The sequence below is a fragment of the Callithrix jacchus genome, chromosome 14, assembly GCF_049354715.1.
Source record: "Callithrix jacchus isolate 240 chromosome 14, calJac240_pri, whole genome shotgun sequence".
In the NCBI taxonomy this organism is placed as follows: Eukaryota; Metazoa; Chordata; class Mammalia; order Primates; family Cebidae; genus Callithrix; species Callithrix jacchus.
In genome coordinates this window covers 22,617,236-22,634,923 of record NC_133515.1, presented here as the reverse complement: position 1 = coordinate 22,634,923, position 17,688 = coordinate 22,617,236, and the positions used below count along the sequence as shown (strand labels likewise).

The following is a 17,688-nucleotide window of genomic DNA, read 5'->3' as shown; positions in this document are numbered from 1 at the left end:
TTGACTCTCTCCCAGGTGTTCCAGTCGCCTGCTGCAAGGGCGCCAGGATCTGTGTGATTTCCCGTGCAGCGACCCACTGCACTGGCTCAAACCACGTTGCTGCCTGGGAATCTCCTGGCCTGGCTTTCTGTTTAAGTCCCGTTTAATCAGATGAATGTGCTAATCTGTCTGCCGAAATCTCCAATTGCCGGTTTAATAGGGCAACCAAACCAGTGTATTTTATATGGAGTGTCGCTGTGCTGTGGCCTCAGCTCAAACAGCCATGCCAGCCCAAACTGCCGTGCTGGCAGCCCCTGGGGCTCTTACACCTCGTAATCTAGTCTGTGGACAATAAAGATCCATATGGAAATGCGGCATCCACTCACCCTCTGCAGATTAACTGGGAGCTGCAATCCCGAGTTGGTCCTAAAGCGCCATCTTCCTCCTTCTCCTCTCTTTTTGTCTTTTCTTGTTCAGATGTTTGTATTTGACCAAAATCTGATGAGATTATTATACCATTTTTCTTAAGCAGTGGTAAAATATTCTGACTACTCAAAAAATCTTTTCTCTACCTCAGCCCCCAGCCCTCTCCCTATGGGAAGTGGAGGTTACCCATCTCTTGGGTATCTTTCCATAGATATTCAATCCATAGGTAATCCTATGTATGTTTGTATGTGTGTGCTAGTCTCCAGCATGGTGTGTTAATCTAACAGAGTGTCACTCATAGCTGTGGTTAAATCAATACCCAGGGTATTTTTTGTGACTATGGAAATTCTGTTTTCAGCTGAATCATGTAATATGTTATAATTATATTTTACTTCTTGTCTTAGTTGGTTTTCTGTTGCTTATAAAAGGATACTTGAAACTGAGTAAATTATAAAGAAAAGAAATTTATTTCTCACAGTTAAGGAGACTGGGCAATTCGAGATCAAGGACCCCCATCTGGTGATCTTCTTGCTGATGTGATTCTGCAGGGTCCTGAGGCAGCACAGGGCATCACAGGGCCAGGGGGCTGAGCATGCTCATGTGCTAGCTCTGGTCTCTCTTCTTATAAAGCTGCCAGTTCCACTCCCATTAATCCTTTATTCTGTTATTAATCCATGAATGGATTAATCCATTCATGAGGGCAGAGTCCTCATGACCCAATCACCTCTTACAGGCCTTACCTCTCCACACTGCCATATGGGGGACTAAGTTTTAATACAAGTTTTGAAGGGACTATTCAAGCAATAGCACTTAATTCATTCATTTATTTGTTTATTTATTTACTTGAGAAAGGGTCTCGCTCTGTCTTCCAGGCTGGAGTGTAGTGTGCAATCATAGCTCATTGCAGCCTCAAATTCTTGGGCTTAAACAATCCTCCCACCTTAGCCTCCCAAGTAGCTGGGGCTACAGGCATGTGCCACCATGCCCAGCTAATTTTTAATTTTTTCTTTTGCCAACAGATGGGTTCTCATTATGTTGCCCTGGTTGATCTCCAACTCCTGGCCTCAAGTGACTCTCACCTTAGCCTCCCAAAGTACTGGGATTGCAGGCATGAGCCACTGCTCCCAGCCCCAGAGCAATTCTTGAGTAGCTTTTTGATTATCTTGAATTTAAAAGTTTTCTAAGTATCAAGCACTCATTCTTCTCTAAACTCAAAAGGAATGTATGCATCTCCTCCCACCATGAGAAAATTATCAGTACTGATATTTATTTATTTTGGAGATACCTGTCCTGGCTTCCTCCCTTCTGCCTCTGTCTGATCACGTTACCCCTTGGGTCTGGGGTCCAGCTGTCTTTACTACTATTCTGAGGTCCCCCTATTCCTCCTGTGGTCCAGCTATACTGTTTACTGGAGTCCAGGTCCTCTTTCTTGGCTTTTCCTTTTTTTTTTTTTCTACTTTCTAAAACTTCATTAAAGAAAAAAGTAATGGTGGCAAATCTCTAGAACATATTCAGTTTTCTGGGATCCCTCCCCCGAGAATGTGACATTAATTTCCAAACATGCCAGAAGTCTACATGGTTCCCAATTGTACTAAATAGGTGAGAAGCTGAAGTCCGAAAGTGTTATCTTCCAGCTTTTCCAAGTCTGTGCTCTGTCCTTGGATCAGCAATAATTGTCTGAACAGCTACTATGGCTTCATTAATTTTTGTCTGTAGCTTTCTGAGCTCCTCTATATGCAGTAATCACAGAATTTGAGCAGCTTCATTAAGAACTGCATCTCCTGTGTCAAAACCAAGAGCATGTTTGTCTAAAACAACAGGCAAGCCTTCTTTTGTTTGATTTGCCTCAGCAACTGCATTGTGTGTCAGGCACTCCTAAACCAAAATTCGAATTGCCTTAAGCATTAGCAGGTAATCATCATGACGTTGAATCTGAAGCAGGTTAGTCAAAGCCATCATACCAGGCTTAAAATCAGGATTATTTACATCCAAATTGATCAATGGTTCTGCATATTAGTTGCATTGTCAGCAGTTTTTGCACTATCAGATACTAATTCCTTGTATTTTTCAGAGTTATTTCCATATTCAAGTCTAATAGGTAAACCAAGAAGCCAGTCAATAGCTTGTTGTCAATCTTGAATAAAGGACAGTTAACATCTCTGAGATACTTTTCAAAGAACTTGAGGCAGTCACTGCTGTGGAAGTTTCTTAAATTACCTCTGTCTTCAGTCTTGTAGTGTCTAATTTTCTGGTCTTGAAGCCAAAAAAATGAAGTTTCTAAATTCCGTTTCATTTTTGCAGTTGAAGCCGGCGGGTTGCGGTAATCGAGAGCCGTCAGCTTGCGTCAGAACATGGTCCCCGCTTCTGGCTCTCCTTGGGTTTTACTATTTTACTTTGGCAAGGAGACCATCCTTCACTAACTTCCTGGGACTTGCATGCGTGAAAATGCAGTTCTTTTTCCTACCTTCACCTTGAGATAGTTTGGCTAGATACAGAGTTCGAAAGGAAAATATTTTTTGTTTTAACTTTGAAGTCATTGATATATTTCCTTTGAGTTCTGGGTTGCTCTAGAGAAGCAGAATGTTATTCCAATTCATTCATAAATGATCTGCTTCTTTTCTCTCTGGAAGTTTTTGGGATCTTCGCCTCATCTTAGAGTTATGGCTTTCCCAGTGAAGCCCCTTGGTGGGCCTTTTTTCTCCTACTGTGCTGCCCAGCCGGGGGTCCAGTTAGGAAAGACTCGGATCTTCAGTACTGGGGCCCTTTCTTGAACGTTCCCCCTTTTGCATCCACTTTCCGTGTTCCCTCTGGAGCTCGTCTTAAGTGGTTGTTGGGAGGCCTAGATTGCTATTCTGAGCCCAGAGCCTTTCCGGTTCAGCCTTCACAGAAACTGAGCTTCCTGTTTCTCTGGGGAGAGGGAGGAGTGTCAGGGACAGCCACTCCTCCTGTCTCCAGCCCCACCCCAAACCCCACCCTCCCAGTGGGAGCCTTTCCCTTGGGTGTCTAGAAAGCAACAAGTATAATGATTTATGGAAAATCTTTGCTGTAATATAGGTGGCATGGATCTGGCCTTGCTAATTAATGCAGGCACCTATCGTTACCAGGCAACTGCTAAGCCCTTCCTGCTGCGAATGACTAAAGACAAAATTCTGATTGAGTTCTCCTTATGTTCTGCATGCTCCTTTTCTATTTCAGGGCTGCATCCTCCTTGTTAGTTGGCTTAAGGTTCTCCTGGACATCGTATGCAGTCTGATTTCTACCATCCAGGATGTGCTGCCAAACTGTCCTTTGTGCCTCAGTTTCTCAGCTTCTGGGGGCTCTGCCCCACTGTGCTTTGCACCTCTGGTCTGGGTGTAGTTTCCTCAGGCTGCCTTCTTGTCTCCCGGCCTTCACTTTCTCTGGTCCCTGTCTCCCTGAGTCCAGCTGCAAGCCACTCCCAGGTTCCAGGCCTTGAGGCAGAGCCAGTCTTCGAAGGCACAAATGTGTCCTTTGAAGACTAGCTCTGCCTCAGTCTTCAACCATCAGTCTGTCCGGTCTCATGGTTCACTCTGTTGAGCCCCTGGGTCTTGCCTCAAGAAAATGATGCCTCTTCTAAAGTGGATTTGTGAAGTATGTAGAAAGCACCCCCTCTTAAGTAGACTTGGTTTCCCTTAGAACTGCAAACACTAGACCCATCAGTTGTGCAGGATCTTCAGGAACTGCTGAAAGCCAGGGTCACCACTCAACACTAGTCATTGCCCACGATGAGCAGGACATCATTCTAGGCACAGAATTCTCCTTCTCTTTCTTCAGCCCTTCCTATCACCGTGATATCCAGGGGGCTACCAGGAGAGGGTCAGCTGGTAGGTATTTGTCCTGTGTATTCTCTTTTCATCTTCTCCTGGCAACCTCCAGGCATTGTGACATCCAGCCACTGCCCCAGAGCATGAAAGGATCTGGCCTTTCCTTGATCCCTGGGACCTCCCCCATGCCCACCATTCATTCATCAGGTGCATTCCAAAATTATATTGTTCCTACTGAGGAACAAGGGAAAAGGGGAAGACAGAGTATTTCAAGTCAAAGGGATGCCACTCAGATTTACACATCAGGAAATGCAATGACAGGGGACTGTTAACTGCTGGATCCTGGGAACAATAAGCAAGTAATGTTAACCTGAGCAGCTCTGACCACCACCCCCCTCTCCAGTTCTGACTGATGCCATTATTGAGCTATGTCTTAGCTACTCTATTTATCACAGGCTAATGAGGATCTGCAAAATGGTATTGTTGGGAAGAAGTAAATTGAAAATGTTTGGTGTTCTGATTCAACCTAAGGAAACTGTGTGTCATTCAGAACTGGGGACTTCACTCACTACCACATGTCTGCTCCAGATGCTGACCAGGCTGTGCTATCCCCTGGCAGCTGCCACCCCTGCCTATAGGGCCATGGGTCAGGATGGAGCCCCCTCTACCCTTGACAGCTTCCTGTCTTTTTAAGCCTTAAGCCTCAGCCTTTCACAGGTTGAGACATGAGATTTATTTTGCTTTGAGATAAATAGGTTATATAGGGAAGCGAGCTCTAGGAAGGAAGGTGGACCTTCCATATTTTTCTTCTTTTTCTTCCTTCCCCTGGTCAAGATCTTCTTTGCTGTGTTTAAAGAGCAGTGTCTTTGAGCCAATAAAGAAATCCTCTGGAGAGCATCTGAAAGTATTTAAAAATGTTCCCCAGCTGATAAGTGTGGCTTATGGCTATACTCCCAGCATTTTGGGAGACTGAGGTGGGAAGATGGTTTGAACCCAGGAGTTTAAGGCTGCAGTGAACCATGAAGGTGCCACTGCACTTCAGCTTGGGTGACAGAGCAAGACCCCCATCTCGAATAAAATAAAATAAATTTAATTAAAATGTGAATTTCAACATGTAAACACAGTGTCTGCCCCGGGAGAGATCATTAAGTACCCAGGGACTTGCACCTTAGGTGCACCTTCAAGCATATGACCTGTGACCGCTGCAAATACAGTCATGCTATCAGTGAGAGACCTTGCAAAATGACGGCTAGGGCTCCAGAAAGTTCTAAACAGGACAAAGTCTACCAGCTCTCCATTTTTATGGTAGTTGCAGTCCTGGTAAATTAGGTGGCTATTGAAACGATACTTTGTGTGTATGTAAAATGAAATACTTTGTGTGTATGTAAAATGAAATTAGGTTCTAGTCTCAGAAGGTTGTTTGGGATATGGAACAGTTGCCCTTGGCCCCTGAAAACCCATGGTGCCCCCCTAGTCATTGTCACCACCAAAAACAATTCCACAATTTCCAAAATGCCTTGAGGGGGCAGTAACCACTGATGCAGAGTCTACCATAGAAATCAAGACAGGCGGCCAGGGGCAGTGGCCCACACCTACAATCTTAGAACTTTGGGAGGCCAAGGTGGGCGGATCACCTGAGGTCAAAAGTTCAAAACTAGCCTGGCCAACATGATGAAACCATGTCTCTACTAAAAATACAAAAATTAGGTCATGCACAGTGGCTCACACCTGTAATCCCAGCACTTTGGGAGGCCAAGACAGGCAGATCATCTGAGGTCAGGAGTTTGAGACCAGCTTGGCTAACATTGATAAAACCGTTTCTACTAAAAATACAAAAAATTAGCCAGGCGTGGTGGCATGCCTATAATTCTAGCTACTTGGGAGTCTGAGGCAGGATAATTGCTTGAACCCAGGAGGCAGAAGTTGCAGTGAGCCAAGATTGTGCCGTTGTACACCAGCCAGGGCTACAGAGTGAGACTCGGTCTCAAAAAAAAAAGAGAGAGAAATCAAGATAGGTGATAGCAAACATGTCAGTTGGGGTTTTCTTCCGAGTAACTGAACCTATAGGATCTATATCTATAGTTTTATCTAGAAAGAGAGAGAAAGATCTATTTTAAGGAATTAGCTCACACATAGTAGGGGCTAACAAATATGAAATCAAAGGCTGGGCGCAGTGGCTCACACCTGTAATCCCAGCACTTTGGGAGGCCGAGGCGGGTGGATCATGAGGTCAAGAGATCGAGACCATCCCGGTCAACATGGTGAAACCCCTGTCTACTAAAAATACAAAAAATTAGCTGGGCATTGTGTTGCGTTCCTGTAATCCCAGCTACTCAGGAGGCTGAGGCAGGAGAATTGCCTGAACCCAGGAGGCGGAGCTGAGATCTCGCCATTGCACTCCAGCCTGGGTAACAAGAGCGAAACTCCGTCTCAAAAAAAACAACAACAACAACAAAAATGAAATCAGCATGGTGTTGGCTAGAGACCCATAAAAGGCTTAATGTTGCAGTCTTGAGTTCTAAGGCAGTTTGGAAACAGGATCCCCTCTTTCGCTGGGACCTCTGTCTTTTTCTTATAAGGCCTTCAGCTGTTTGGAAGGGGCCTACCCCCATCATGAAAAGTAATGTGCTTTACTCAAAGGTTGCTGCTTTAAGTGTTAGTGACATCTGAAAAGTACTTTCACAGCAACATCTAGGCTAGTGTTTGACCAAACAGCTGGGTAGTGTGGCCTAGCCAAGGTGACATACAAAATTAACTATCACAGCATATGACAAAGAAGTTGAAGAAGTTTCCAATCCTATAATAGGGGATTCAAAGGGTAGTCACTGTAAATATATTTTTTTTTTTTTTTTTTTTTGAGACGGAGTTTCGCTCTTGTTACCCAGACTGGAGTGCAATGGCACGATCTCGGCTCACCGCAACCTCCGCCTCCTGGGTTCAGGCAATTCTCCCGCCTCAGCCTCCTGAGTAGCTGGGATTACAGGCATGCACCACCATGCCCAGCTAATTTTTTGTATTTTTAGTAGAGATGGGGTTTCACCATGTTGACCAGGATGGTCTCGATCTCTTGAGCTCATGATCCACCCGCCTTTGCCTCCCAAAGTGCTGAGATTACAGGCTTGAGTGTAAATATCTTTATGTGTTTTTCTTTGCAGCATAAGCAGTGTGCAGCGTTCAGACAATGGGTCATATGTCTGTAAGATGAAAATAAACAATGAAGAGATCGTGTCTGATCCCATCTACATGGAAGTACAAGGTAAGTCCACAGACCAGAGTCCCATTGCCAGAGAGCTGTTAGTTTCAGAGCCTGTGTTAAATGTTTTGTGTATGACACTTGCAAAATTGCAAATCTATCAGCACTGAAACTTTATAAGATATTCCCCTTTGTAGTCTGTAAGTAATAATGAAATGAATTCAATTCCTGAAGTTTGAGCTCTATCCTAGGCATTAAAGGTAAGATAAAAAGAGATTATGGATTTAATTGTCCACAGATTATTTACAATAAAAATAAGCTGAAGAGTTCTTTTTAGAAGCAGACTGCATTCTACTATCTAGTTTCCAGTGCTGGTACCAGCTATCACTCACCTGGTCAGGTGGCTCTTGGCTTATTGTTCAGCATCTTTTCCTGTCTTCCTTATGCAGACAGTGAAACCCTGGAGGGTGAGTGGTTTTCCTGGACTGGCTCAACAGCTCAGCCCGAGACTTCCTTTGGGCACTGGTATGTGTCAGGTGCATGGTTCAGAGAAATTCCATGACATCATATAAGGTCTGTGGGGGCGAGGAGTGAGACATCAGGCTAGGAAAAGGCAATCTCTGCCCTCAAGGAACTTGAACTCTAATGGGCAATGTGAGTTGATGTCCAGGTGAGCTCAGGTCCTGGGTTTGGTGCCCTGAGTCTGGGGGTTTGCATGCCTGATTCTGCAATGGGAGGGCTGCAAGGAGGAAGCATCTTCATTATCACCCCCATTGGTCATCCTCACTGCTTTCCGGGGTGCTTGTGTCCCTGCTCTCTGAGGTGCCCTTCCTCTCTGAGGTGCCCCTCTTAGCAGAACCATTAGGTCACATTAGCTTTTTAATCAGCAACATCTCCCACTAAAAGGCTGCTGTGCTGCCCATTCTTTTGTGAACCTCAACTTGATGCCCACCAATGTGGAGGGAAGCCTCAGAGAGCACGAGTAGAAGGGAAGAGGAGTACTGAGTGGGGAGTCTCTTCAGGACCTTTGCTCTAGGCCCATCCCAGTCTGGACAGCTCTTTCTTAAGGTTATGTCAACATCAGCCAGAGAGGGGGTTTCCTACACTTGCAGCTAATCTGGGGAAAAAATATTTAGAGGAAATTTTATTTGTCAGAATCCCAGAAAAATGCCCAGAGCAGGAACATGTTACGTCCAAATAGAGTTTCAAAAATCCTTGAAACAGGACAAAATAATTTTATTTCACACAACTGCCACATCATTCCTACTGGATCCAGATCTGTGAGTTCCCAATCCCCAAAAGAACACATTAGCTGGACTTGTTATATTTTTGACACCTGCCCCAAATAATTACTGACTGGCTTTCTCTGAGCTTCCTTGGGGCCTTCATTTTGGAAATTACAGTAGACCTTAGAATTGCAACTGCAATTATGTGTATACTGTTTTCATGAGAATCTGCTTTGGAAAGCACTCAGCCTTATACAAGGCTGTGGATTTTAAAATTCATTGTGACTTATCTGAAAGTCACACACACAATAGATTGTCTTCATACAACGGACAGATCTATTACATCGTTCTGTTTTACTCTGTTTATTTTGGTAGGAAATACTGAAAACCTGCCAACCAGTCAGTCCCAGGAGTTTGAGCAACACCTGATTTAAGAACTGCCTGTGGCCTGCCTTCTGGTAAAACCAGTTCTGAGCAGGCCTCTTTGGCAAAGTTTCCTAGAAAGCTGGCTTAACGTAGACTGGCAGGAATTAGCCTCTGTGTTCTTTCTTACTCAATTTAAGGAGATGAAAACTGATGAATACAGACCTGACTGAGGTGGTAGATAATGAAATAGGTTGCCAAGGCCAGGCGCAGTGGCTCACACCTGTAATCCCAGTACTTTGGGAGGCAAAGGCAGATGGATCACTCGAGGGAGTTCGAGGCCAGCCTGGCCAACATGCTGAAAACCCATCTCTGCTAAAAATACAAAAATTAGCCAGAGGTGGTGGCGCACACCTGTAATCCCAGCTACTCAGGAGGCTAAGATAGGGGAATTGATTGAACCTAGGAGCTGGAGGTTGCAGTGAGCTGACATCAACCCACTGCATTCCAGCCTGGGTGACAGAGTGAGACTCCATCTCAGAAAATAAATAAATAAATCTGTTGCCAAGTTCTAGTCCAGTTTCCATTCCCCGTTGGGCTTTGTCTCTGCTTTCAGATCTGAAACATTCTTTCATGTAACACTTTCTCTGCAGGACTTCCTCACTTTACTAAGCAGCCTGAGAGCATGAATGTCACCAGAAACACAGCCTTCAACCTCACCTGTCAAGCTGTGGGCCCGCCTGAGCCCATCAGCATTTTCTGGATTCAAAACAGCAGCCATGTTAACAAACAGCCTGAAAAATCCCCCTCGGTGCTAACTGTTCCCGGTAAGTTTGAGCCACGGGTTTATTTATTGATTTATCCTCTAATAGTGAAAGGGATCAAAAGTTTGGTGACCCTTGCTGTGCACCACTAGCAAGCAGTGGCGACAGATGAAAATGCAGGTGTGGCAGCAAGATTATGGCACCAGGTAAGAGGGGAAGGCGGGCAGGAATCACAGTGGTGAGAATTCACATGCCAAGGCGGGGAACTAGGTGAAGGCCCTCTGAGGGTATATATAGGGTTCAGTTATTGAACTGGCCAGAATCCCTGAGCCCAGGCAGCAGGAGCCCTGCTCACATTTCCCGTTGCACCTGTGGCCTTGCTGGCCTGGCAGGTCTTGTGTTTATGGAATCATTGACATGAATACCTCAATGGGTTTGACACCAAGAGAGTGATTGGTCATGGGGACCTATTGCAGGAAGTATGAGTCCTTGTGGGATTGTGGCTGAATGCATATTCCGTGGTCATCTTGATTTCCATCTAAATGAAAGCGCCCCAGCTTTAGTCCCACACATCACTAATAATGCTCTTGTCAATACCATTGACATTTCCCATGCACTGAAGTCAGTGGGCTCTTCTGTGGCTCCTCTGACTTGCATCTTTCAGCAACAGGCACTCCCTCCCTCTTCCATTCTCCAGTGACTGCAGTATGCCTGAGGCTGTTCTAGGCCTTCAGGACATAGCATGGACTTTTGGAAACACTGTCTTGGCTTCCATTTCATTGAATGACATCAATTCATTGCTTCTCCTTTGTCATTGACTAGTTTTGAATGGCAGGGCTCAATCCTGGTCCCCCCCCCCTTTTACGCTGAGATGCTTCCTTTTGGGGGAGTTTCTCTGGGCCTCTGGCTTTAATACTATACATAAGAAATGACCTTGAACTTTACATCTCCAGCTCAGACCCCTCTCCTGAGCTGCAGGCTCATGTATCCAGCCATCTCTTTGGCATTGTCACTTACTGAGTACATAGGCGTCTCAGAATGAAACTCTTAATTTCCACCCCAGACTTGTTCCACTCAGAATTCTTCATCTTAGTGAATGATAGCACCATTTTCCCACCCTTCTTTTTTCCCATTTTTCATTGGCAGTTCTGTCAGTTCTGCTCCTACAATACATCTGACATCTGTCTTTCCTCCATTCCTGCTACCAGCACCCTGGTCCGTGTCACTATCAGCTCTTGCCATCACCTCTGCAGTAACTTCCTAACTGGGTCTTTTTGCTCCCAGCCTTATCCCCATTCCCATCCACCCTCTTCAGCAGCACATGACATCACCTGCTGGCTGAAAACCCAGCAGTAGCTCCCCGTTGTCTTAGATTGTCACCCAGTCCTTCTTGCTCTTGCCCTAGGGGCTACGTATTCCAGCTCCTACCCATCTATCCAACCCAGACCCATTCCATGCTCTCCTCCCTGCTCATTAAGTACGAGTCACATTGATTGTCTTTCACTTCTCCAGGCACATCCTGTTCTTTCTTGTCTCATGACCTTTTCACTGTCTCTTGTCTGCTTGCAGTATCTTCTATCTACCCTTTGTTCCATGACCAACTCAAACATCACTGCACTCAAACAAGGTCTTCAGGGAGGCCATCCCTGATCACTCCCTGTCCCATAGTCCTGTGTACTCCTCCGTTGCGCTTGTCACTGTCTTTAATTATCCAGTGTATTGGTTTGGTCTCCTTGTCTAGCTTCTTAGAGAATGTATGTTCAGTAAGGACAAGGGCTTTCTCTCTCCCATTCACCTGTGCACAGCCAGTGGCTGGAGTGGAGCCTGACTTTAGTAGTACTCAGTAATTATTTGTGTCTAGTATGGATCAGTAAGTGAATGCCAGCCCCTAGCTACTAACTCTGAATCACTTTTCTAACCCACGACTTCAGGAGGAATGTTATGGTTTTCTCTCCTTCATCTGCGTTATATTTGAGTTTTTCTAGGGAATTAGTAAGTAACTTCTTGGTTCAAATTCAAGGATGATTACACTGAAATCCCATAACAAAAGACATTTTTTCATTGAGGTAAAACTGACATATGATTAAATGCATAGAATTTAGTTGTACAACTCAATGAGTTTTCCTAAGTGTAGACACCCATGTAGCTACCACCTCAATCAAGATATAGAAAATTGCCATCACTTCAGAAAGTCTCTCATGGTCCCTTCCATTAGGTCACCATCTCCCATAGGCAATTCTGTTCTGATGTCTATCATCACAGATTAATTTTGCCTGTTCTTGAACTTCAAGAAATGGAATATAAAGTATGTATATTTTTTATGTCATATGTACTTTTGCGGCTTCTTCCACTCAATATGGCATCTTTTTTTTTTTTGAGATGGAGTTTCGCTCTTGTTACCCAGACTGGAGTGCAATGGCACAATCTCGGTTCACTGCAACCTCCGCCTCCTGGGTTCAAGCAATTCTCCTGCCTCAGCCTCCTGAGTAGCTGGGACTACAGGCGCGCACCACCATGCCCAGCTAATTTTTGTATTTTTGGTAGAGACGGAGTTTCACCTTGTTGACCAGGATGGTCTCGATCTCTTGACCTTGTGATCCACCCGCCTCGGCCTCCCAAAGTGCTGGGATTATAGGCGTGAGCCACTGCACCCGGCCTTCAGCATGGTATCTTTGAGATTCAGCCATGATGTTTTTTTGGTCAGTAGTACATAGTTTTTATTTTTATTTTTTATTTTTTATTTTTTGCAAGGGAGTCATGCTCTGTCGCCCAGGCTGGAGTGCAGTGGTGTGATCTTGGCTCGCTGCAACCTCCACCTCCCGGGTTTACGCAATTCTCCTGCCTCAGCCTTCCAAGTAGCCAAGACTATAGGAACCTGCCACCATGCCCAGCTAATTTTTGTATTTTAGTAGAGACTGGGTTTCACCATGTTGGTCAGGCAGGTCTCTCAATTCCTGACCTCAAATGATCCAACCACCTCCACCTCCCAAAGTGCTGGGATTACAGGTGTGAGCCACCATGCCCGGCCAGTACATCATTTTTTATTGCTGATATAGTACTCTTTTGTATTAATGTGTTAATTTGTTTTATCCATTTGTTTGGTGAACATTTTGGATATTTATGGCAGTTGGCTATTATGAATAAAGCAGCTATGAATATTTGAGTGCAAGTCTTTTGGAGGACAAATGTTTTTATTTTGTCTTGGATAAATGCCTAGGAGAGGAATTGCTGCTTCATATGTTTAACTTTTAAAGAAACACCAAATGGTTTTCCAAAGTGAGTATACTATGTTTCCTTTCCAGCAACAGTGGATGAGAGAGTTCCAGTTGCTCCATCCATATCTTTGCCGACATTTCATTTGGTCAGTCTTCTTAAGTGTAGACATTCTAGTGGATTATTGTGATTTTAGTTTGCATTTCATTTCCCTGATGCCTAATTTTATACAAGACTTAGAAAAGATTTTTGTTTCTTTTCATGTGCTTATTAATCAGTCATGTCTCTTTTTTGGTTAAGTGTCTCTTCAGGTCTTTTGCCCATTTCTGTATAAATCCTAGAATCCACTTGACAATGTTTACACAAAAAAGCCTGCTGTGGTTGTTTGCAATGTTATTGTATTTATAGATCAGTTTAGAAGAAAATGACATCTTGACAATATTGAGCCTTCCAATTGATGAACATATTATATCTCTTCATTTATTTAGGTTTTCTTTAATTTTTTTCAGCAATTTTTGTAGTTGTTGAGGTACGGGTCTTACAAGTCATTTGTTAAATTGTATTTTTTTATTTTAAAATTGGAATTATATGTATTTAAGGTATACAGTGTAATGTTTTGATATATATAGTGAACTGATTATTACAGCCAAGCTAATTAATATAGCTCTGTTTTCACATAGTTATGTTGTGGGGGGTGGCAGGGGAGGGAGTGTAGGAGAACACTTAAGATCTACCCTCTTAGCAAATTTCTAGTATACTGTGCACTATTGTTAACTCTGCTGTACATTAGATCTCTAGAACTTATTCATCCTATAAACTAAAACTTTCTACCTTTTGACCAACATCTCCCCAATCCTCACCCTCACCCTCCTCCATCCACCCTTTTTAACCACAGTTCTACTTTTTGTTTCTGTGAGTTTAACTTTTTTAGATTGGACACATAAGTGAGACCATGCAGTAATTTTTCTTCTTTGCCTGGTTTTTTCAATTAGCATAACATCTTCCATTTTCATCCATGTGGTCGCATAAATGGCAGGATTTTCTTTTTTTGTACAGGCTGAATAATATTCCCATAATTTTAAACTCCATTCTGTTAATGGACACTTACCTTGTTTCCATGTCTAAGCCACTGTGAATAATGCTTCAATGAACATGGGAGTGCATATACATCTTTGAGATCCTCATATCATTTCCTTTGGATATATACCCAGTATGGGGCCTGATGAATCATAGAGTAGTTCTATTTTTAATTTTCTGAGGCACCTCCATACTGTTTTTCTTAATGGTTGTGCTAATTTACATTTTCACCAATGGTGTACAGCCAGTCAGAATGCATTAATTTAGTATTTATGTACTAATAAATGGCATATTTGATTTGATTTCCGAATTGTTTACTAATTAGTAAATAGAAAATAGATTTTGTATGTTTTATAAAAATAGGGACAAAATCTGTCCATCTCTGTTTGTCTAGAACTTTTCTATATGTTTTCTCAGAAATTAGAAGTGTGTTTTTGCAAATTATTTTAATACCTAAGGCTGTAGTTTGTCTTGGCTTGGAGATCTGATTTATTTTTAAAAGACCAGTTACACCCTTGGCCGGGCGCGGTGGCTCACGCCTATAATCCTAGCACTTTGGGAGGCCGAGGTGGGTGGATCATGAGGTCAAGAGATCGAGACCATCCTGGTCAACATGGTGAAACCCCGTCTCTACTAAAAATACAAAAAATTAGCTGGGCATGGTGGCGCATGCCTGTAATCCCAGCTACTCAGGAGGCTGAGGCAGGAGAATTGCCTGAACCACGGAGGCAGAGGAGGCAGTGAGCCGAGATCGTGCCATTGCACTCCAGTCTGGGTAACAAGAGCGAAACTCCATCTCAAAAAAAAAAAAGACCTGTTACACCCTTATAACTAGAACCTATTTTGCATTTGAAGTTCTTTACAATTTAATTTTACTTTTTAAATTTTGAACCTTTTTTTTTTTCCTTTGGTAGAGAAGATTTGGGCTCACATGTTTTTTTCCGGGGCATGATATGAAAATTCTCAAGGTGGACTACTAGGTTTAGCTGGAATCAATCTGAAAGTGTTCAAATCATCAGTACCCTTTAAAAGAGTTGTTGGAATTACATGATGATCTGAAAAGTTTAAGACGCAAACTCAGATAGCAAGACAGCCTAATCCAATCATCCTTGTAGGGTCATGCCCTACAGGGTCGTGGGATGTCCCCTATTGCTGTGCTGAGGTGCTGGATCTGAGAAATTAAGAGACAAGACATCAAAGGACTGAAAAAGACAGCTGGGTCTGGGGGGGCCACGCCACTTACAAATGGAGACAGACGACACCCCAACATCCAGGAGCATCTGTATTTGTTGGATACAAGACAGGGAGAAGGGTAGTGAGTGAGGTCATCTTAAGGACAGTGACAGGGTCAAGACAATCACGTGTGCAATAAGCAAAGGGTCCACCCCCATTAGGTCAAGAGGCAAAGAGGTAGGCCGTGTGCAGTGAAGAGGGTGCAGTATGCAACATCTCTTATCTAGGGGCAGGCTACTTCTAAAGAATCTTATAGGAGGATGCTCTGAGTCAGCATAGCAGCTAAAGAGCAGACAGGGTATACAGCCACCTGCTGGCAGCTTCCAATGATTTCTACAGGAGGATGCTTTGAGTCAGTACATAGCAACAGAGCTGACAGTGTTCACAACCACCAAGGTGCGATTATACCAGAGGGGTTTTAAACCCCCGGATGCTCACGGGATTGCCTGCCAAAGGCCAACTTTCCACAGGAACTGGATGCAAGATACTTCAACTCCTTTATAGGAGGAGGGACTCTTGCTCCAAGCCTGCCATACAATGGGTATCTATGATACTGAATGCTGCCACCTGGGCCAGCCTGCCATGAAGCACACGACCTTTCAGGCAGGGGCACTACTGCCTGAGCCATTGATTCTTGTCCTGGTATATCTGTTTTTCCCTAATTCATGCTCTGTGCCATGTCTGCTCTAGACATTCTTCTGACTATAAACAAGATATGATTATATATGTATAGCTGTTTTTTCCTAAATTCATGCTCTGTACCAGGTCTGCTCTAGACACTCCTCTGACTGTAAACTAATATATAATTATATAGAAGGATTATATATAAAAGGAAATAAATGAGGGGTAAGATATTCTTCAGGCATTCATTGTGCCAGGGGTCTGCTTAGCTCTCCTTCCTCGGTGCCCAGATAGGATGTTACCACAATCCTTAAGAATCTGAATAATTAGAATAGAACTGTAGCATCAAGCCTGTTGGTCATAGGAACAAGAACTATTTGTTCATTTGCATCTCATCAAATTCTTACATGCACTGATTCAACCAATGAGCCAAAACATAGGGTCCAAAAATGTTTATTCTGGACTTCTATAACTCTAAAGTCTGTCCAGCATAGTTGACTATTGAAGTTTGTCCAGCTGACCAGTGCACAGGGTTGTGGTACCGAGTGTATTTGCTTTCCCACCGTACACACTCATGGAATCCACAGCACCACATGCCATTCCAGTCAATGGCTCCACACTAATCTCTTTTATTATTCCACTTTTAGTGTATGTGCTGCCAAAGTCAGCACCACCTGTATTTCTTCAGGAGGGATATCTAAAAGGGGAATAGAAGGGAAAAGTGAATATATTGTAAATTTTGATACATTCTAATCTCCCTCCAAAAAAGACTTACCAGTTGGCAATCTTTTTAGCAGAATGTGGTAATATGTGCCCTATATCTCATACACAGAGTATTAAGTCTTGAGTTTTTGCCAGTCTGATGGCAAATACTCTCATCTGTCAGAATATCTGATTTACACCTCCGCCTGTTTCCATGAGACCAAGGGGCCTGTTGAAGGCAAGAACTGAGGCTTTTCTTGGCCACATCTTCAGGGGTCTGGTTCAGTGCCTTGCATGTGGTAGTTGTAGAAATGACCTGTAAAAAGGCACCTACTGCAGCATTCACTAGAAGGTGCCTCTGGATCTGGGAGTGCATGATTAATTCACTCTCTATCAGGGACCATAGGGTACCAAAAACCAAACCATGATCATGGAAATCCTCACTAACATTTCACCAGATTTTCTAGAGTTTTCAGAGTAGTGATAAATGTGTCTGTAAATGAAGAACTCTTACTTAAACTGCTGAGTTGAAATTCTACTTTCTAAATGAATACGCTATATACTGCATCGCTCAGGCAGTTTTCCTATTTGTGAAGGGTTTGGAAAGTGGGGCTGCTGGCTTTATTTTTCTTAGTGAGAGTATTTATTAAATGCCTGTTTGAAAGCAAAGATGGTCTAGCTGGTGCTATAGAATGAAGTGAAGGCCTGGAGGTGTAATCATGTATTTAAGCCAGAAACCTGAAGCTTACTCAAGTTCTTCTCTCTTGCCCATCCAACAATCATCACCAAGATCTGTACATTGTTCTCTCTCTTTTTTTTTTTTTTTTGAGACAGAGTTTTACTTTGTCACCTAGGCTTAAGCGTAGTGGTGCCATCTCGGCTCACTGAAACCTCCACCTCCTGAGTTCAAGTGATTCTCCCACCTCAGCCTCCCAAGCAGCTGGGATTATAGGCACTCACCATCATGCCCAGCTCATTTTTGTATTTTTGTAGAGATGGGATTTTACCATGTTGGCCAGGCTAGTCTTGAACTCCTGACCTCAAGTGATCCGCCCACCTTGGCCTCCCAAAGTGCTGGGATTACAGGTGTGAGCCACCATGGCCGGCCT

The 17,688-nt window shown here is 43.6% G+C and overlaps 1 protein-coding gene and 1 pseudogene across 4 annotated transcripts in view; one reads left to right on the top strand and one right to left on the bottom strand.

Annotated features, from left to right (window-relative positions):
• Positions 1 to 17,688, top strand: part of MERTK (MER proto-oncogene, tyrosine kinase) — a 142,835-nt gene that overhangs the window by 46,987 nt on the left and 78,160 nt on the right. For 2 of the 4 annotated variants that reach the window (XM_035271977.3, XM_078348932.1), the window contains 3 exons: positions 7,343 to 7,443; positions 7,830 to 7,905; positions 9,623 to 9,796. In XM_035271977.3, coding sequence (XP_035127868.3) covers positions 7,402 to 7,443; positions 7,830 to 7,905; positions 9,623 to 9,796 — 292 coding nt within the window. In that variant the 5' untranslated portion in view covers positions 7,343 to 7,401. The remainder of the gene's footprint in view (positions 1 to 7,342; positions 7,444 to 7,829; positions 7,906 to 9,622; positions 9,797 to 17,688) is intronic. The other 2 variants (XM_035271974.3, XM_035271975.3) reach the window with 1 other exon arrangement.
• Positions 1,903 to 2,758, bottom strand: LOC100402523 (RNA transcription, translation and transport factor protein pseudogene; annotated as a pseudogene).